This window comes from Schistocerca americana, chromosome 1, assembly GCF_021461395.2.
Source record: "Schistocerca americana isolate TAMUIC-IGC-003095 chromosome 1, iqSchAmer2.1, whole genome shotgun sequence".
Classification (NCBI taxonomy): domain Eukaryota; kingdom Metazoa; phylum Arthropoda; class Insecta; order Orthoptera; family Acrididae; genus Schistocerca; species Schistocerca americana.
This window is the reverse complement of record NC_060119.1, coordinates 796,044,903-796,066,910: the sequence shown is the minus strand read 5'-3', so window position 1 is coordinate 796,066,910 and position 22,008 is coordinate 796,044,903. Positions and strand designations below refer to the sequence as shown.

Here is a 22,008-nt window from a genome sequence, read left to right as displayed (position 1 = left end):
TTCGTAAGTGCTGTGGATTTAGTATAGACGTTTTGCAGGCACCATAGCAGTTTACGTCTGATATTTGAAATAAATTGGCCTCTTTGCTTTGAAGAGCAAAATGAACGAGCATGACGTCACAGAAGCTTCACGTCAGCATGTATTTACGTCTTTCATGTCACATCTCGTCAAGTCGCTTGACACAGTACCGAACGGCGAAATTGGGGTTTTGAGTCACCATCCTTAATATGCATAAAATGTTACAGTATAGTATCAGAACTGGGGAGCTAACAACGACAAAGTTTGTCAACAGCCGAAGTAAACTTTATAACCTATGTTCTTGATCAGTTATGTTTGGTAAATTACTGAGAAGTGAGACAACGTTTCAAAACATCGACAATTATTTGCTAGGGAAAATATGTACATTCATACACATCAAAGAAAGCTTCAGAGATTAGATTAGATTAGATTTAGTTTCATTCCAATTGATCCGTAGTGAGGAGGTCCTCCAGGATGTGGAATATGTCAGAAAAACAACAATACATGACAAATATTTACAACTAAAACAAATAAGCTAATGTACCATTCCACAGGTCCCAAGTGGAATGATCGTCATTTTTTAATGAACACTGTCATTTTACAAATACTAATGCACTGAATTTAAAATAAAAAGAGTTTTTTATTTATTTATAAGGTAATAAACATGTAATACAACAACTGTAATACTTATTTACAATTAATGAAGCCTGTTAAACTTATCCATTATGTTTTTTCTTACGTAATTAATAACGTCATAAACAACTGTATTTTACTCCTTCATTAAAGCTGACTTTTTTGCTTAAAATGTCATATGGTGGAATTTGCTTCGTCTATTTATGTTCTTATGCATATACATTGTGGGCGTCAGCGCTGTTGTGTTATCGTAAATCCTAAATAACTTTTCGCTTTCAGATATACGTCCTCGTTTGTGTAAGAAAGTGGAAAAAATATCCCAGTCGTCATGGAACATCTCCAATTTGTCACTAAAACAAAGCCCTATTATAAAAGAAAGATTATGAAGATACAACAGTACAAAATTCACTATTATAAGGAGAATGAGCGCGGCGAAAATAGGTTAACTTAAGATGTTAACAGACTGGTACCGTCAAAATTTTCTTCCCGAGAAATCTTGACGTACCGTGAAATGACGTGACGTTCCGTTGACGACCTGTGCGAATGCCTCCATTCGAAAGGTATTGTAGAATGTTTTGATGTTATGTGACGAGACGTGACGTCACCTGATGGCGGACGCGAATTGGCGTTAAACAATCGTCGTCGTCCCTAGATCACGTGACAATTCCAATTTAATGTTGACAACATGCGCAGGACGCAATGCTCACTCCAGAGATATTTCTACTCTATGTTGCAAACCCAAGAAAATAAACTGATCAAGGAAGAACTCTCGCGGCACTGTATTCGGAAGAAGTGCTGACACGATCTTCCTTTGACTATGCCCAATAAGGGTTATATCGATTTCCCAGTGCTCTACGAAGGACTGGATTATTATTTCAAATGACTGCGCTGCTACATTGCTGCACTGCTGTAGTGTTCCTTCACTAGTATCCTGCATCACAACGGGACATGATATGTAGACAATCAGTGGCGCTTGGATAACATCTCTGGTATCCGTCTCACGGCACGTGTTATATAGCCTTCTAAAGCGTACTTATATAACATCTGTTCTGTGTAGTAGGCTGGCCATGCGAAGTTCTTTATGTCAGGCTTAACTGAAGATATTGTCCACACTTCTTGAACTCCAGTAGCCGCACTTATTTCGCATTATGAATCGTCTTGTTAGGCTTTATTTCATAAGGCCTTCTCTTTGCAACGAGTGCTGGTCTGAATATAGAACAAGCGCTACACAAAACAATCTTGTACTTCACCTACAAATGTACATTCACATTCTTAATTTTTTTAGAGCCTATTTTTTCTAATAAGTGACTGAAGACTCAAATGTACCTACATTCTGTTTTGCAATTATCTCTGTACGCAGGCTCTGTTTTCATCAGCAGATTTGCAGATTTGACGGCATGTGCGTCAGAAATGAAAGAGAATTTGTTGTCGCTTTCCACTTGCGCATCTATCTACACTGCGTAATTTTTTTACAACGGAACACTGTAACTGAGAGTACACTGAATTCTTCCTATTTAACCTCTGCCACGCAGCATGCAAGGCCGGCCGCGGTGGTCGAGCGCTTCTAGGAGCTTTAGTCCGGATCCTCGCGACTGCTACGGTCGCAGGTTCGAATCCTGCCTCGGAGATGGATGCGTGTGATGTCCTTAGGTTAGTTAGGTTTAAGTAGTTCTAAGTTCTAGGGGACTGATGACCTCAGATGTTAAGTACCTTAGTGCTCAGAGCCATTTGAACCATTTGCGCAGCATCAAAACTGAATTACGGAACGAGCACTAGACCGCTTATTAACTGCAGCAAACTACCGAATTTGACGGTTATGTACTACATTAACTACTAGGTGGAAATAAATGAAAGTGCGGGAGCGTGTTGCCAGATGTTTCCCAGTCGTGCAGAGAAAGTTGGAGATAACGTGGCGTGAGGTCAGTGTGGCTATAGCGCGTTGGCGCCGCAAAGCGAGACAGTTGTAGGAGAGGGAAAAGTGTGTGTGTGTGTGTGTCAACCAGCGAGCAGTTACGGTGCTCTGTGGTGGGGTTCTTCGTTACGACATGGCCCGGAGACAGTATATGAATGATTTCACAAAAGGAAGAATTATCAGGAAACTGGACGAAGGACGAAATGTGACGAGTGTAGCACAGAAGAGAAGATCCAACGGAGAGAAGCGCGCTTCGTTAGATGATCATTTAGTAATCGCGAAAGCGTTACGGAGATGATAGATAAACTCCAGTGGAAGACTGTGCAGGAGAGACGCTCAGTAGCTCGGTACGGGCTTTTGTTAAAGTTTCGAGAACATACCTTCACCGAGGAGTCAAGCTACGTATATCTCTCGAAGAGACCATGAGGATAAAATCAGAGAGGTTAGAGCCCATACAGAGGCATACCGACAATCCTTCTTTCCACGAACAATATGAGACTGTAATAGAAGGGAGAACCGATAGAGGTACTCAAGGTACCCTCCGCCACACACCGTCAGGTGGCTTGCGGAGTATGGATGTAGATGTAGATGTAGATGTAGAAGTTTCGTATTGGTCACAACGTTGTTTCACAGGCATGGGGAACGTTCGGAACCACAAGTACTGCTGCCGAACGAGGGTCGACCACGTTCAACCACAGCATCAGATGACCGCTACGTTGTGCATCTGGCATGAAGGGATCCACGGCAAACAGCTAATGCAATTGCAACCGCATTTAACAGAACTGCAATGTACGCAGTCTCACGCTGCACAGTGGACTGTATGGGGGTGGTGTCCTTGTCCGACGTCCAGTACGGTGTGTTCCACTGACGCACGCAGTTCTGAGCACCATCTGCAATGGCATCGAGAGCGTAGGAATTGGACCAAGGAGGAGTGTGGTCGCGTGGTCTCCTCGGATGAGAGCAGTTTCAGTCTGAGTAATGTTTCTGAAGGTACCCTAGCATGGCGAGGTGGTAACCCGTAAAACACCCAGGGAAATTGTCGAACATGATGGTTTTGGTGGTCCAGGTGATATGGTGTTGGGAGACATACTGACCTCAGAATCTTTGAACACGGAACACTCGCCGGTCAACGTTTTTGTGATAGTGTACTCCTTCCACATGTGGGTCTTTTCACGAGTGCATTCGGCCCTTATTTCATTTTTATGCATGACAACGCGTTACCGCATCGAACTGCGAGCGTGGAGGAGCTCTTGGAGGAGGAGGAGGAGGGGGAGGAGGATGGGGAGGGGGAGGAGAAGGGGGAGATTAGTGTTTAACGTCCCGTCGATAATGGTACCGTTAGAGACGGAGCATAAGCTCGGATTAGTGAAGGACGGGCAAGGAAATCGGGCGTGTCCTTACAATGGAACCATCCGGGAATTTGCTTGCAGCGATTTAGGAAAAACACATTAAACAAAAATCAGATTGGCTGGACGCGGGATTGAACCATCATCCTCCAGAATGCGAGTTCAGTGTGCTAACCACTGCACCGCCTAGTTCGGTAGGAGCTCTTGAAATCAGAGTCCCAATGGACTGGCTTGTTTGTTCCTCCGACTTAAATCCCATCGAGTATGTGTGTGGAATGCGTAGGGGAAGCGAAGCGTGTCCACATGCACCAACGACCATCCAGCTGCACTGTTGGAGGACTGAAACGCTCTACGGACAGAATTCTTCTCCGACCTTGTCGCCAGCATGGGAACACGTCGCAGAGCAGGAATCGCCGCCCACGGTGATCAAACACCTTATTAAGAACCATGTTCCGCCCTTTATAATGTCCAGGGAACCATTATGAACCACGGTGACTCCAGTGTAATTGTTGTCTTTGAATAAAAGTGTCATTTCTATTCGTGTCATTGATATCTCTTTCAGTTACCTCCTGTACCACACTGTAGTAGTTCTTCCAACATACAGTTTGGCAGTGGCACATTAGGTGATAGTCACTTTCATCCTTATTTTTGGGCCTCAGTGTGTGTATAATGCATATAAACTGCCACGAATCAGACGAAAATGTTGAACCACCCAAATTTCGAAAGACGTTTCCGCTAAACAGGAAGTCTGTCATTAGCAAAAGACGTCAGGAATTGGAGGTATTCAGACACTTACTGCCAGCTTAAAACTGTCTGCCGGACCCCGACTAGAATCCTGATACCTGGTTTTCTCGTTCATCTTCTTATCGACTGGGTTAACCGAGCACGTCTCACGGCCGAGCGCCAAGCATGAGTAAGGCACAAACTCTGTTTTTCTGAAATGAAAGATAGCTTGTCGCTAGGATTTCATTCTTATTAGATACTATCGTGTTTTTGAGGAGTTTTCATAATTGAGAGGGTGGTACAGGTTCCTTGTTCGGCCATTTTCATTTTTATCCTTGGCTCTTTCCGTCATCTATTGTTGGAAAATTTTGTTTGGGTCTTTGTTAGTTCGTAATGGCAAAACTTCGCTGATTCCTACAATAAACAAATGTCCTGATGTGAAACTGATGTGTTTTGTAGTCTGCACACCAAAAAATCTTTCGGTGATGAAAAGTAACGACTTACGCAGAGGTGAACTGAGTGCGGCCTGACATTTGTTCCAGGGGCACCTGCCAGTTGCACTTCGGGCGCAGTCCGCTCAAGGTGGTCCGCTCCAGTGGGCCCTATCTGTACGACGATGACGGCTTCCGCTACATCGACTGTTCCTCCAGAGTCAACAACGGTGAGTGTTCCGCAGCCCTGCTGCTGTTGGCTGCATAAGAGCCAAGGCCGACGATACCGCCAGTGCCGTTTCTGCTCCCAAAGTGAGTGTACGGCTACAGTGCACACTGCTCCATTACATTCACTATCTGCTCAAAAGTATCTGCCCACCCCCATGTAATGCAGCACTGACCACTAGATATCGCAAGAGGCAGACCCGCCAATGTAAAAGGAGGCGGGGAATATTGTGTTCTCAGCAGCGCTGCAGTCACAGCAGAAAGGGTCGACCAGGAGGGCTCAGTGACTTCGAACGTGGACTAGACATTGGATACAGAACGAGATTTTCACTCTGCAGCGGAGTGTGCGCTGATATGAAACTTCCTGGCAAATTAAAACTGTGTGCCGGACAGAGACTCGAACTCTGTACCTTTGCCTTTCGCGGACAAGTGCTCTACCATCTTATTTTTTCCCCAGAACTTAGAACTACTTAAACCTAAATAACCTAAGGACGTGGCACACATCCATGCCCGAGGGAGGATTCGAACCTGCGACCGTAGCAGTCGCGCGGCCCCGGACTGAAGCGCCTAGAACCTTTCGGCCACCGCTGTCGGCAACCATCTGAGCTACCCAAGCACGACCCACGACCCGTCCTCACAACTTCAATTCTGCCAGTACCTCGTCTCCTACCTTCCAAACTTCACAGAAGCTCTCCTGCATACCTTGCAGAACTAGCACTCCTGGAAGACATTGCATGTCAGCTGAATAACAAATCCCTCACAGACATTTCGACTTTTCTAAAGATGCCCAAGTTGACTGCTGGTGATGTAACTGTGAAGTGGAAACGCGAAGGAACAACCACAGCTGAACCTAGACCGGGGAGACGTCATGTAATGACGGACACTGACCGACGAGCATTGCGGAGGGTGGCTTTTTACAAAATCGCATAAAATCAGCTGAAGGAAGTACTCGTGAGTTCCATGTTGCTAACAGTAGTCTAGCTAGTACAATGACTATGCTACCCTATGAATATACATATGTGCTGCATTTTCCCATTCTGTAATGCCATATGATAGGTGGGGACAGAACAGGATATAGTACAGTATTATTATCGTGACTGTGTTTACTTTCCTTGATATCTTACTTATTACAAATACGCTAGTACTTACTTTTGAGCATATTTTGCTCGTATAGTCCCCTCTTGGAATGTAAATGCCGTGTGGCTAGGGCCTCCCGTCGGGTAGACCGTTCGCCTGGTGCAAGTCTTTCGAGTTGACGCCACTTCGGCGACTTGCGTGTCGTTGGAGATGAAATGATGATGATAAGGACAACACAACACCCAATCCCTGAGCGAATAAACTCTCCGACCCAGCCGGGAATCGAACCCGGGCCGTTAGGTATGACATTCCATCGTGCTGACCACTCAGCTACCACGGGTGGACAGTCCCACCATGTCAAGTGTTGATTGACAATGACACCAAAGAATATGTGATGCCTTACTTCTTTGAGAAATGAATCACCTAGTTCAAGGGCGACGCTATTGATCCTTCCAACTAATATATTACAAACATAATTTGCATGCTAAGAGAAATGGAAATCCGTTGGACAAAAATATGGAAACACCAAAAACACAACACATTACAATGCCTAATACTGTTACGAGAACTGTTAGCAATCGGAACAGCTTCCAGTCGTCGCGGAATGGATAAACACAGTTCCTCGATGATTTTCAAGCGAATATTACACCATTCTTCCTACAAAATAGACCACAAAGGCTCAATAACATTGAGATCTGGTGACTCTAGTGGCCGGTGAAGATGCGGCAGTTATCCTCGTGCCCACAGAACCTGTCCGGGACGCTGCGAGCTGTGTGAACAGGGGTCCTTACGTCAGAGAACACAACAGCACCGTTGAGGAACGAACAATGTACCATGGGATGAACCTGATCAGCCAAAATGATTGCATAATACTTGGCAGTAATGTGACCTTGCAGAGTATCCATGGGGCCGATGTAATGCCACGATATGGCTGCCCAAACCATCACCGAACCCTTGCCAAGATTCACTCTTGGGACGTAAACTCGGCCAGAAGCTGGAAATAGTGCGAGACAAGACTCATCCGGCCAAATGAGTTCCTGATATTGCCCCATAGTCTAGCTTTTATGGCTTCGGCATCAAGTTTTCTTGTTACTGGTTTTGCATCAATGATACAGTTCCCCACAGTCATTTAAGGAACAAAGTAAGAACATATGGACTATCAGACCAATTGTGTGATTGGATTGAAGAGTTCCTAGACAACAGAATTCAGCATGTCATTCTCAATGCAGAGATGTCTTTCGAAGGAAGAGTGATTTCAGGTGTGCCGCAGGGGAGTGTCGTAGGACAGTTGCTATTCACAATATGTATAAATGACCTTGTGGCTAACATCGGAAGTTCACTGAGGCTTTTTGCGGATGATGCTGTAGTATATCCAGAGGTTGTAACAATGGAAAATTGTACTGAAATGCAGGAGGATCTGCAACGAATTGACGCATGGTGCAGGGAATGGCAGTTGAATCACAATGTAGACAAGTGTAATGTACTGTGAATACGTAGAAAGAAAGATCATTTATCATTTAGCTACAATATAGCAGGTCAGCAACTGGAAGCAGTTAATTCCATAAATTATCTGGGAGTATTATCTGATTTAAAATGGAATGATCATATAAAGTTGATCGTCGGTATAGCAGATGCCAGACTCAGATTCATTAGAAGAATCGTAAGGAAATGCAATCTAAAAACAAAGGAAGTAGGTTACAGTACACTTGTTCGCCCACTGCTTGAATATTGCTTACCGCTGTGGGATCCGTGCCAGATAGGGTTGATAGAAGAGATAGAGAAGATCCAACGGAGAGCAGCGCGCTTCGTTACAGGATCATTTAGTAATCGCGAAAGCGTTACGGAGATGATAGATAAACTCCAGTGGAAGACTTTGCAGGAGAGACGCTCAGTAGCTCGGTACGGGCTTTTGTTGAAGTTTCGGGAACATACCTTCACCGAGGAGTCAAGCAGTATATTGCTCCCTTCTACGTATATCTCGCGAAGAGACCATGAGGATAAAATCAGAGAGATTTGAGCCCACACAGAGGCATACCGACAATCTTTCTTTCCACGAACAATACGAGACTGGAATAGAAGGGAGAACCGATAGAGGTACTCAAGGTACCCTCTGCCACACACCGTCAGGCGGCTTGCGGAGTATGGATGTAGATGTAGATTAGTGGTTTTAGAATTCCAGTTCGCCCCACAATTCCCTGCTTCCGGAGCTTCCTTCGTTTTATTTTGGCGCTGACAGGGTTTACGAGTGCGACATTCATTTTTGAAGTGCCTTCTGCAATTGTCGTCGTCTTATTTTTCGTCGCAGTCCTCTTCAATGACTGTTGTCACTATCACTCAACACATACTATTTTTTCCCTTTCCCTGTATCCGATATAAATCTTTGTTACGGTATCTCTTGAAACGCCAAACACTTTGGCTCTCTCGGTTACGGATGCACCCACTGCGAGAGCACCAACAATTTGGCCACCTTCGAATTCACTTAGCTCTTGTGTAACACACAACTGCACAGAACACTGTTCCGACCATGACTGACACTCGCAACATACTGAGGACATTGTGCCCACACCCGCGGGCAAGAGGACCGCTCCCCCCCCCCCCCCACATCGTAGCTCAATAGCTCTCGGAGAAAAGAAAATCTAGCATTGTCAGGTGTTTTTCTTTCAAGAAAAGGATTTAAAAGTCCGTAATAAGCGGCTATTTAACAGGGTCGGAACTGGAACTTTTTTATGGCTACTTAAAATTCCCAATAGTCTTCCGAAATATTAAATATACTCCATACCCCCAGGTATACCTCCCTCCCCTCCCTCATCAAAAAACTAGCGTTTGGGTGCCCTTGCGTTGCGCAGATCATGTTCATAGACAGATACAACAGCGCAACATGCAGGCTTGCTTAGCATCTGTATATTTCATGTTCAAGCACGCATTCATTGCGGTGCATCCAAAATTTAGCCAACCCCTGTATATGACAGTACGTGCCCCAAGCGAACTGAACTAAAACAGTCACAAAAACTAGTTGTAGGAGAGGCAGATACCGTACTGATATTTGCTGTAATTCAACTACAAAGGAGATACCGGCAGCTTATATAACCTTGTTCGCTCGATTGTTGAGCGTTGCTAGTCAGTGTAGTGCGCTTGTCAGAAAGGATAAATAGAAGAAATAAAGTAGATCCAAAGACAAGCAATACGTTTTATGAGCCGGCCGCGGTGGCCGTGCGGTTCTAGGCGCTCCAGTCTGGAGCCGCGCTGCTGCTACGGTCGCAGGTTCGAATTCTGCCTCGGGCATGGGTGTGTGTGATGTCCTTAGGTTAGTTAGGTTTAAGTAGTTCTAAGTTATAGGGGACTGATGACCACAGCAGTTGAGTCCCATAGTGCTCAGAGCCATTTGAACCATTTGAATACGTTTTATGATTGTTCCATTTAGTAAATGCATGAGCGTAAGTAACAGCAGAGATTTCAAGAAAAGCGCTTGTAACTTATCATTTCGTCATCCAGGGGCCTGTGCGGGTTGCTATTGTGAATGGCAATGCCAGTTCCATTCCTACATCTACATCTACGTACCTATTCCGCAAGTCATCGTACGGTGCATGGCGGAGGGTGCCTTCCCTGCTCCACTTGCAAATAGAGCGAGAAAAAAATGAATGTCTAAAAGTTTCTTTGCGAGCCCCAATTTCACACATCTAATCTTCACGGTCTTTACGCGAAATATACTTTGGCGGCCGTACAATCGTTCTGCAGTAGGCCCCAAATGTCTCTAAATTTTGGCAATAGTGTCTTGCAAAAAGAGCGTTGTGTTTCCACCCGAGATTACCATTTTAATTCACAAACAACCTCCGTAATACTTGCGTGCTGAGCGAACCTACTGGACCGAGCGAGGTGGCGCAGTGGTTAGACACTGGACTCGCATTCGGGAGGACGACGGTTCAATCCCGCGTCCGGCCATCCAGATTTAGGTTTTCCGTGATTTCCCTAAATCGCTCCAGTCACATGCCGTGATGGTTCCTTTGAAAGGGCACGGCCGACTTCCTTCCCTAATCCGATGAGACCCATGACCTCGCTGTCTGATCTCCTTCCCCAAAACAACCCAACACGAACCTACTGGTAACAAATCTAGAAGCACGCCTCTGAATTGCTTCGATTTCTTCCTTTAATCCGACCTCTTGAGGATCTCAAATACTCGGTCGGTACTCCGGAATGGATCACACTAGCATTCTATATGCCGTCTTCTTTAAGGATGAACTACAATTTCCGAAAATTCTCCCACTAAAACGAAGTCTAGCATTCCCTTTCCCTAGTACCATCCTGACGTGCTCATTCCATTTCATGTCGCCTTGCAACGATACGCCTCGATCTTTAATCGATTAATCGATGTGACTGCGTCAAGAAGCACCCTACTGGTACTGTATTCGAATGTTACAGGATTGTTTTTTCTACTCATCAGCATTAACTTACATTTTTCTACAATTAGAGCAAATTACCATTCATCACACCAACTAGAAATTGTATCTAACAAGGGAACATTCCCAAGTATCAATAAACAATCTTGACGAAACTCCCCGCGTGTGTTGAGGGGGCAAAATAGCACATACGTATTTTTTTTCCCCAGTTTCACTTTTGAGGGATAAAACACATTCCGAGAGGTAATTTGGCATTTTAGATTTAGTGGAAATATCCTCGAAACGATTATATATAAAACATGTTTATCGTATAATAATAATAACATGTAATTAACGTTCTTGAAAACTGTATAATAAACTTTCGTTATAATTTGAAATTTTGCAAATAGCCCACAAACATTAATTAATTTTGACAGTGAAAACTTCTGTTACAACATAAATTAAAGAAGCTCTCAAGCAGTATACGTCCCTGTGTAATAAAGCTTCTTCCTCTTCTTCTTCAGTTCAAGTATAGGCAAGTTGCCTCCAACGGTGCCGATCTCTTGCATGGTCCTCCTACTTTTTTTCCAGTGCATTTAAAATTCAAATTCTTTACCGGGAATCCTTCTCCACCGACGCAGTCTACACGTTCCTTCCATTTTCTCCTATTTTTCTTTACTTTCTCATTTAACTTATCTATTCCTCAATCTTTCATCATATCTTTATGTCTTTTTCGATTTTCCCTTGCGCATCCTTCCACTGTTTTTAGAAATCTCATTTTCGAGCCTTTATTCTAATTTCTTGGTGTGTTGTTCACCACTTCACTTCCATTCTAATTTCTTGGTGTGTTGTTCACCACTTCACTTCCATAAGTAAGGGTTGCTACTGCTATTGTTTTAGGATTTCCTTCCTGGCTTTATTTTGCAAACTTTATTCAATGGTTCCATGTATGGAAGTAAATATATTTAAATTTTAGTCCAAGTCATGGTTATATTCGTAATTGATGTCGCATCCTAGATATTTAAAATGTTTTACTTGCTCTAAGATTTTATTATTCTTACTGGTTGTCTGCCCTGAAATGACATCACTTACGTTTTGTTTACAAAGTTAGGTTGTAATCTGAGACTATCTGCTTCAAGTTATAGAGTCCATATGAAGGTCATCTTCATTCTCTGTCGTCAGAGTTAGGTCATCTGCATATAAAATTACATATAGTCTAGTGTCACGATCTGAAAGAACTCCATGTATGTTCAACCTCTTCCATTTGCTGATAACTTTTTCGCCGTCTGTGTATAGACTCTTTTGTTTATTTATTTTTTATTTGTGAGGGGAGATGGATAACCTCGTTGAGCCATGATATTCCATAGTATTACTCTATTCACATTATCGAAAGCTTTCTCAAAATCCACAAAAGCGAGATGGACTTCCCTATTGAACTCCCGTCTCTTTTCTATAACTTGTTGCAAAACCATTGACAATAGTTGATCAGCCATTTCTAAAACCTGACTGTTCTTCAAATATTAACTGTCCCATGATATTTTTAAGTCCTGCATTCAGCATTTTGGCATACAATTCATAGGCTGAATCCACGAGGCTTATACCTCGATAGTTATTATGTTTATTTTCATCGCCTTTTTAAAGATAGAAATTACTTTCTGCCTTCTTATTCATCCAGCATTGATTAAATATGTGAAGAAGTCTGAAGCTGCAGGAATAACCCTATATATCTCCACAGTTCCATATTAATACCGTCTAAACCAATGTTTTTTTTTCTATTTTTTTAAAAACTTTTAGAGCTTCCGTCAATTCTTTCTTTTCAATACCGTCCACGCCTTTGTGTCATTTAGTTCAGGTAATGTCTGAGTTAAAGTATCATAATACCACAATTTTTATAATGAGCGATCCATTTATTGTCTCATGCATTAGTGAACACGTATACGATCATTTTCTTGTCTGTTGAGTGTGTTTATCACTTTATAAGCGATAGTTCGTCTGTCATGTAAATCATGCTCTACATTGCTAATAAAACGTTCCCATGATTCTGCTTGCTCTTTCCAGGTTACGTATTTCGCGTTATTTCTCTTCTCTTTATATTCCTTATCCTTTACATTAGCGAGATTATTTATGTAGGCCTTGAAAGCTTCTTATTTTTCTGTAACTGCTTTTTCCATTTTACTCCTCTAAGTTCCCTGTATTTCCTTTTCTTCTCCAGAACCTCATTATTTATGTTCGGTACGGCTGTTTTTTTACTTTTTCTATTCTTCTTTGAAGTCTTCTACCGTTTCTAAATTTGCTAATGTTTTTGTCATCCGCTTTTGATAGAGATTTCCCATGCTGCAATCTTCTAAAAAGTGAACTTTAAGAATTTGATCTTCCTTTTGATCCTGAACCGTTTTCTTCGGTTTTCTCCGTTTCGCTTGGATATGTCTTATTAATGCCAATAAGAAGTGATTTGATCCAATATCCACTCCTCGATAAACTCTGGTATCTCTAACCTGTCCAGGAAATCCCTCATTTATTATTACATAATCTATAATAGGTCTATATCATCTTGCTGTCGAGGTAAATTTGTGTGTCTCTTTCTTGCTAAAGAAGCTGTTGGTAATTTTTAAATGATTAAATGTAGTGTGTCTCTGAGTATTTTTCAGTTTCCATTACATACGTTTTCTCCAAATGTGCCTACTATTTTTGCAATTGGTATATTTCCAGTTCTAGCATCTTCCATAAGTAAAATCTGTTCTCTCTCTCTCTCTCTCTCTCTCTCTCTCTCTCTCTCTCTCTCTACATTGCTAATAAAACGTTCCAGGACGCGTCAGTTTTTCCTTTTTCTGGAGCATAAGTCGCTATTACTCTTAGGATTCCTCTTCGGCCTTTAATTCCTACTGGCACAACGCGTTCATTTACATATTGATAGTCCAGTATTTTATCTTCCCATTTTCTACTCTTTGTTCCTGCTTTCTCCGCTGTAGATCATAATATAGTCGTCTACATATTTAGTTGCAGATCTTTTCTTCTTTCTTTCTCTAATTGTTGCCAAATCTATTGTCTTTTCTTACAAATGTGTAGCTAATTCGTCTTCCTTAAGAGCAATTCTCCTAGCATTCCACTTTCCAAGCTCCATTAAACCATTTCCTCTTGTTCCTATTTCTGTCCGTGTCGTATCCGGTAATCCGTCCTATTTCCGAGGGTAGACTGAGTACTGCAAATACCTTTATTGGGTCCCTGAATGGGGTACTGACCCACTGCAGGTAAGACTGATGATGGAACTGTCATCTCTGAGTTTTACCAGTCGCAGCTGGTAACTAATAAAAGTGAGTACCGCACAGCATTTCCTCTGTACTCGATGTTATGGCTATACCGCCCATACTCGGTCGCCAGAGCTTGGCAGGGCACACCACAGGCCGGTGAGGTTGACAGCTGGATGAGAGAGGCTGTATATTCGCATCATCATCCCATCAGTACTCCTATAATAAAGTTGATTTCTGAAATATCGTTTTTGGAAAATAAGCTGTACGCATTGTACTGTCGGATTGTTTTCAACTTACCTAAGAAGAATATCTAAACATTTAATACTGTTCTAATTATTTTCTCATATTTGTTTTATATTTTAAATTGTTATTTTACGTTTTACATTCATGGGTTTAGTTTACCTTTTCCCATACGTAAATTTTGCTAATTTAAAATAATAAGTAACTCATTTTCATGATAGGAAATAATTACAATAATGATTATCTGTAAGGAAATGCTTCAAACCTTAAGTTTCCTTACACCATGCACATAAAATGAACGAAATTTCTTCACGTAACATGCACGACGCAGAAGATAATATAAAACATTAATTCAGACTGTCACGGATGATCCTCTAAATATCCTGATTTGTATCAGGCATACTTCAATGCATTGGTAAACCTGGGCGAAGAGAAATGATTTGGTACTAGTGCCTGCAGCTTGACTGCATTGCTTCTCAAGTGGAAACTGACAATATAATCATTCCACAGAACTAGATCTGAAAGTCTACTCACAAATTTCTACCAGGGACGAAAGCCGTATATGTTCCATGGCTGTCTCTGTGCCATCGAGCCCTCTAGGATTACCAGATGTTTAATGTCCTCGGGAATGACACTCAAAACCGTTTTCTTCGCTCTGACTACCCTCCTTTTCATAGATTTAAAAGAAACTACTGATGAGTTTGGACCGAGAATTCGAGAATCTCTTTTTTAAGCTCTAAATATTCTTGTGACAGCATCGAATTCCGGTAAGCAAACATCTGACCACGTCAAAAGGTAATTGAAAGATATTTTCTTTCCCAGTGAGGAAGAGATATTTGTATTATTGTTAGATTCTTGCGGTGATCGGCGTGAAAGAACCGTTTAGAACATCGTACCTGAGGACAAGGAACTTGTTTATCTGGTGATCCCAAAGAGCTCGACAGCACAGGTACGGCCGTGGGACGTACACACTTTTCGATGTTGGGACAACTTCGTTATAAGACTTTTAGATCTAATTTTGTTGAATGATTCTGGTGTCAACCTCCACCTCAGAAACAAAATGATCAAACTGCATTCATTAGTACAAAATCGATTCTCTTCATCAAAGCTTACCAACGTATGAAATACGCCTGATACAAATCAGAATGACAATTTGAAATCCTGTTGTTTTTGTTTTACATTGTGTACTCCGTAGTGTATATTACGTGAGGATATTTCGTTCATTTTATATGCATGGTGAAAAAAGGTATGTTTTAAGCTTTTCTTTACAGATTATCATTACTGTAATAATTTGCTATCATAATAATGAGTTACTTATTTTTTCAATTAACAAAATACTAGTATTTGAAACGGTAGACTAAAAAACAAAAAACCTTGAATGTAAAACGTAAAATAACAATTTACAACATAAAACAAGTATGACTAAAATAAATAATTAGAACAGTAATGAGTGATATTTTAATTAGGTATGTTGAAAATACTTCGACAGTACATTGCAAACAGCTTATTTTCCAAAAATGGTATTTCAGAAACCAGCTTTATTACACAGGAATGTATGTGGCAAGTGATGATCGAAAATCTACAGATACCAGTCATTGAATGCTGAGCGCTATTTTGACCGGAGCAGAGGTGATATTCTTCCTACACGTCGGTCAGGGAGCCTGAAGATGGCGTAATAAAATATAAATAAATAAATATAAATATAAACTGGAAATTTAGATGACTGAAGGTGTTTTGATTCGACATTTTATACTGAGCAGCCGAGGTCCCACAATCATCTGTATAAAGATGGATTTACAGAGACTTCTTTAATTTATATGTAACAAAAATTATCATTTGTCAAAAGTAATTAATGATGGTGAGATATTTTGCGAAGTTTCAAATTATTACAAAAGTTGATCATACAGTTTTCAAGAACATTAATTACATATCACCTTTTATACGAATCATACTTTTTTTGCGTATTATCGTTTCGAAGACATTCCCATTACCTTTTGGATGTGTTGCACCCCTTAGAAATGAAATTGGGCACGAACAAAAAAATAAATATTGAACTATTTTGCCCCTCTACACGTCCGCCAAGTTTCACCAAGATCGTTTATTGACACTTGGCAACGTTAAAAAATGGTTCAAATGGCTCTGAGCACTATGGGGCTTAACAGCTGAGGTCATCAGTCCCCTAAAACTTAGAACTACTTAATCCTAACCAACCGAAGGACGACACACACATCCATGCCCGAGGCAGGATTCGAACCTGTGAATGCAGTGGTCGCGCGGGTCCAGACTGAAGCGCCTAGAACCGTTCGGCCACTCCGGCCGGATTTGGCAATGTTCCCTTGTAAGTCATCTTGTATACTCCTTCAGTCACTCAACGACGGCACCTTCCCAAACATCACAACGTCATCAGCAAACAACCGTAAACTTGTTGCTCACGCTGTCCATCAGAATATTTACATATTCATGGTGGATCACCTAAAACTTGCACCGCAAATATTGCGGAAATGATGAAAAGTGCTACTGATTTGTGGTTTTCACACACTGGATTGGTAGTCAGGGGCTCATATTATTAGCCAGTCAACAGATAGTGACAACATTTAGAACGTGTATTTTTTGAGCAAACATACACTTTTTAAAAGGAACAATGTCTATTGACATTAACAGGCAAGAATTAGGGTAAATTACGAGGGTCACTTCTTAAGAAATGCACACTATTTTTGTAAAAATAGAGTTTTCATTCTGCATGTGTGAAAGTTTTACAGTGTGTAGATACATCATTCCCGCTTGTTTTCAAACTTAGTCCAACCTGTTCCTGTGAGTGGTGCCATCACAGCATGTCTTCAAGATGGCTACTACATTTGACGTTCGTCAGAAGCAACGTGCTGTCATAGAATTCCTGTGCTGTGAAAACGAGACAGTGGGAAACATGCACAAGAGGTTGAAAAAGGTGTATGGAGATGCTGCTGTCGATTGCAGTACAGTTAGTCGGTGGGCAAGCAGGTTACGTGATGAAAGTGGGCACGGCAATATTGAGGATTGTCCTCGCAGCGGCAGGCCTCGTACTGCAAACACTCCACACTATGTGCAGAGAGTTAACGAATTGGTGACTGCTGACAGATGCATCACAGTGAACGAATTGTCACGCTACGTTGGGATGGGGGAAGGAAGTGTTTGCAGAATACTGAAAGTGTTGGAGTTAAAAAAGATTTGTGCCAGGTGGGTTCCCAGGATGTTGACAGTGGCTCACAAAGAGACAAGAAAAACGGTATGCAACGAACTTTTGGAACAGTACAAGAATGGTGAAGATTAATTTCTTGGGAGAACTGTGACAGGTGATGAAACATGGCTCCATCATTTTTCACCAGAGACGAAGAGGCAATCAATGGAGTGGCATCATGCAAATTCACCCAAGAAAAAAAATCGCAACCACACCTTCTGCTGGAAAAGTTATGGCTACGGTGTTTTTCCATTCTGAAGGACTCTTGCTTGTGGACATCATGCCAAGTGGAACCACCATAAATTCTGATGCATATGTGACGACACTGAAGAAACTTCAAGCTCGACTGAGTCGTGTTCGACCACATCTGCAAAAGCAGGATGTTTTGCTGTTGCACAACAATGCAAGGTCACATGTCAGACAAAAAACCATGGAAGCGATCGCAAAACTCGGATGGACAACACTGTAACACCCTCCTTGCAGTCCTGACCTGGCTCCATGTCACTATCATCTCTTTGGGAAACTGAAAGACTCTCTTCATGGAACAAGGTTTGAAGATGATGACTCCCTTGTGCACGCTGCCAAACAGTGGCTCCAACAGGTTGGTCCAGAATTTTACCGTGCGGATATACAGGCGCGGGTTCCAAGAGGGCGTAAGGCAGTTGAGAGGGATGGAAATACTGGTCCTAAAGGATGTATTTACACACTGTAAGACTTTCAAATATGTAGAATAAAAGATGTATTCTAACAAAAATAGTGTACATTTCTTTTGGAGTGACCCTCGTAGAACGTCGGTTGTGTTTGTTGGAGGACTCTAGTGCAAGTCATTTACGAGATGTCGTGTTTTGCAAAATTCCCACACCGACACTTGTACAATGCGTGTGGTAGCACACACTAAAGAACAACGCAAGTGCATACACTAGTTATGTGGACCTTAGCCAGTAACAAGACAGTTAACCATCACAGGTTGTGTTCAAAGTGACCACCAGCACTGGCAAAACATGCTTCCAGTCTGATACAGCAGGCTACAGTAATACATCGTTGCATATCGCCTGGTGTAGTTGGTATTTCCTCATATACAGCGACTTTTAGCGTTCCCCCCAGAAAAAAATCCACAGGCGTGAAATCTGGGGAACGGGCCGGCCAAGGTACAGGTCCTCTGCATCCAGTCCAACGATTTGTAAACAATTCGTGAAGACATGCTGTAGTACTTCGTGCACTGTGGACTGAACAGCCTTCATCTTGGTACGACAGGTTTCTCTTAGTGTGCCCAGGAACGTCTCATATCATCCGTGGGAGATGGTCTGTTGGGAGGCTGCGATACTTATGTGCGTTCAGTGTTCCGTCTGTGAAAAACAGGCCTATGAACTGATGGTTCGCTATCCCGCACCAGACGTTTACACTCCATGGGCGCTGACGTTCCACCTCACGAAGCCAACGGGGATTGTCAACAGATCAGTAAAGCATGTTTCGCCGGTTTACGTGGGCGCGACTGATAAATGCGGCTTCATCAGTAAACAAGATACGTGATATATCTGGAGCATACTGTCTTAATGCCCATGTACAGAAGTTAACACGATTCCCATAATCGTTTCCATACCGCTCTCGATGGAGACAGATGTGATAGGGACTGAACGTACGTCGATGGAGAAAGCGTGGGACACTTGCCTGACTCGTGCGGGGGAGCTGGCGTGTGAATCAGTTGCAACAACAGCAAGAACATTAATTTTCCCCCTTCTGTCGTCACTTGTTTCCTTCTGCTACATTGTCTACGTGTTACAATACCACTTTCCCGTAAGTGGTTGAAGAGGTTGATAAATAATTGCCGATATGATTCATGTCCATTGGGATATCTTGCCGCATACCCATACAAGAACGAACGGTATTCTTGAGCACGTCGGCTTTTTCTGCATTGGTAAACCCCATCGTCCAATCACAACCTACTGCTTGGACTGTTTCACCAAGATCGTTTATTGACACTTGGCAACGTTCAAAAATGGTTCAAATGGCTCTGAGCACTATGGGGCTTAACAGCTGAGGTCATCAGTCCCCTAAAACTTAGAACTACTTAATCCTAACCAACCGAAGGACGACACACACATCCATGCCCGAGGCAGCACACTGTAAGTAAACATAGCAACAACGTACCTAACAACTATGCAGGTTGAATGGGAGAAACAAGTGTCGATGTGGAAACTTTTCAAAATACAATATCTCATAAACGACTCGCTCTAGCATCCTGCAACAAATACCACTGACATTCTAATTTATCCTGCTTCTAGTCTGTTAATTTCAATAGACATTGTTCCATTTAAAAAGGTGTGTGTTTGCACAAAAAGTAGACTTTCTAAGTACGAGGGCAGTTCAATAAGTAATGCAACACATTTTTTTTCTGAAACAGGGGTTGTTTTATTCAGCATTGAAATACACCAGGTTATTCCCCAATCTTTTAGCTACACAACACTATTTTTCAACGTAATCTCCATTCAATGCTACGGCCTTACGCCACCTTGAAATGAGGGCCTGTATGCCTGCACGGTACCATTCCACTGGTCGATGTCGGAGCCAACGTCGTACGGCATCAATAACTTCTTCATCATCCGCGTAGTGCCTCCCACGGATTGCGTCCTTCATTGGGCCAAACATATGGAAATCCGACGGTGCGAGATCGGGGCTGTAGGGTGCATGAGGAAGAACAGTCCACTGAAGTTTTGTGAGGTCCTCTCGGGTGCGAAGACTTGTGTGAGGTCTTGCGTTGTCATGAAGAAGGAGAAGTTCGTTCAGATTTTTGTGCCTACGAACACGCTGAAGTCGTTTCTTCAATTTCTGAAGAGTAGCACAATACACTTCAGAGTTGATCGTTTGACCATGGGGGAGGACATCGAACAGAATAACGGCGATGATGACACACGCTTTGCCCAACGACTCACCGTGCTTTTGTCCACTGCCAGATCACCGTAGACATTCTGCAAGCGCCTATGAATATCTGAGATGCCCTGGTTTTCCGCCAAAAGAAACTCGATCACTGCCCGTTGTTTGCAACGCACATCCGTTACAGACGCCATTTTAACAGCTCCGTATAGCGCTGCCACCTGTCGGAAGTCAATGAAACTATGCGAGACGAAGCGGGAATGTTTGAAAATATTCCACAACAAATTTCCGGTATTTTCGACCAAAATTGGCCGAGAAAAAAAATGTGTTGCATTACTTATTGAACTGCCCTCGTATTATTGCAGTCTGTTGATTGGCTAACAATGCCAGCTCATGATTACCAATTAATCTGTGAACACCGCACATCAGTAGCACTTTCCGTTACCGCAGTCTTTGTAGTTCAAGTTTTAGGTGATTCACCCTGTATACAGAATAAAAGCGGTCCTATCGAACTTACATGTGGTGCTCCCAACGAAACCCTTGTCTCTGCCGAACATCCGCTGTCGAGGACTACGAACTAAGTTTTATTACTTGAAAAGCCTTCGAGCTACTCACTTAGCTGGGAACCTAAACCGTAAGCTCGGACCTTCGTCAACAGTCAGCGGTGAGATACCATGTCAAACCCTTTCTGGCTTCTGGGGTATGGGGGCTACTTTCTAGCCTGGAGATAATGGTCCCCTGTTGCCTTAATCCGGCTAAATGTGTGGTGGTCGGAGCCGACCCTGCTATTTTCAAAGGCGAGAGGTTTCCACAGGCTGACTGGTGTTCCCAATATTACCCGTTGGGAAACAAACCCTATGAAACGTCCCCTTAGAAAAATTAGTGAATTACTGTGCTGGTAAACCCCTTACGTTATCTGATTTTCAAACAGCTGAGCAAAACTGAACGTACTCAGACATTTCTCTCATTACTTATTCTGATCATCACTAAACTGACACACAATACTTTCAGCGCAACGCAATCTGATTTTCAAAAATTTCTACAGTGGCCCTGACTAATAATAACCTACACCTTTCATGAATCACTTACCTCACAAAAATCTTCATTACTCGAACTACTGCAATACAGCGAGCGCCAATACTGCCAGCTAAATAAAAGATTCTAACTACTGAAGTCACTAACTACTGATAGGCATAGGTAGCAAATGAAAGATTTTGATAAAGAAGAAACAATGTATTTACCTTAATAGTGTTCAAAAGTCACAATACATATATCAGTTCATGACATCCAGTCTTAAAATTTACTGTCTCTGATGGACACACGTCCAGATCATCCGCTCTCAAAACTCCGCCATCTCTCTCCCCACATCCACCATTGCTGGCAGCTCACTTTCAACTGCCCAATAGTGATGGGGATCTCGTGAATGAGTTTTTGCATACATACAGTTGACGCATCCAGTGCCAAAATTGGTTTTATGCCAACTTCTGCTGACTATTTACCTTTAATAAGGTTCATATGTTGTCATAGCTCTTCCTGAAAACGCGATAGTATCCCGTCTGACTTTACCCACAGCTGAAACCCAACTGGAAAAACAACTGCCATAACACATGAAGGCTCTTGAAAAAATAGTTTGATAAATGATTATGAGAGGACCGTTGATGTTGGGGTAGCGTTTTTGACCAGTAATCAAAACATCC

The 22,008-nt window shown here is 42.4% G+C and overlaps 1 protein-coding gene across 2 annotated transcripts in view; it reads left to right on the top strand.

Annotated features, from left to right (window-relative positions):
* LOC124612563 (5-phosphohydroxy-L-lysine phospho-lyase-like) overlaps window positions 1-22,008 on the top strand; it is a 294,771-nt gene that overhangs the window by 164,870 nt on the left and 107,893 nt on the right. For both annotated transcript variants that reach the window (XM_047140842.1, XM_047140852.1), the window contains exon 2: window positions 5,175-5,293. In XM_047140842.1, coding sequence (XP_046996798.1) covers window positions 5,175-5,293 — 119 coding nt within the window. The remainder of the gene's footprint in view (window positions 1-5,174; window positions 5,294-22,008) is intronic.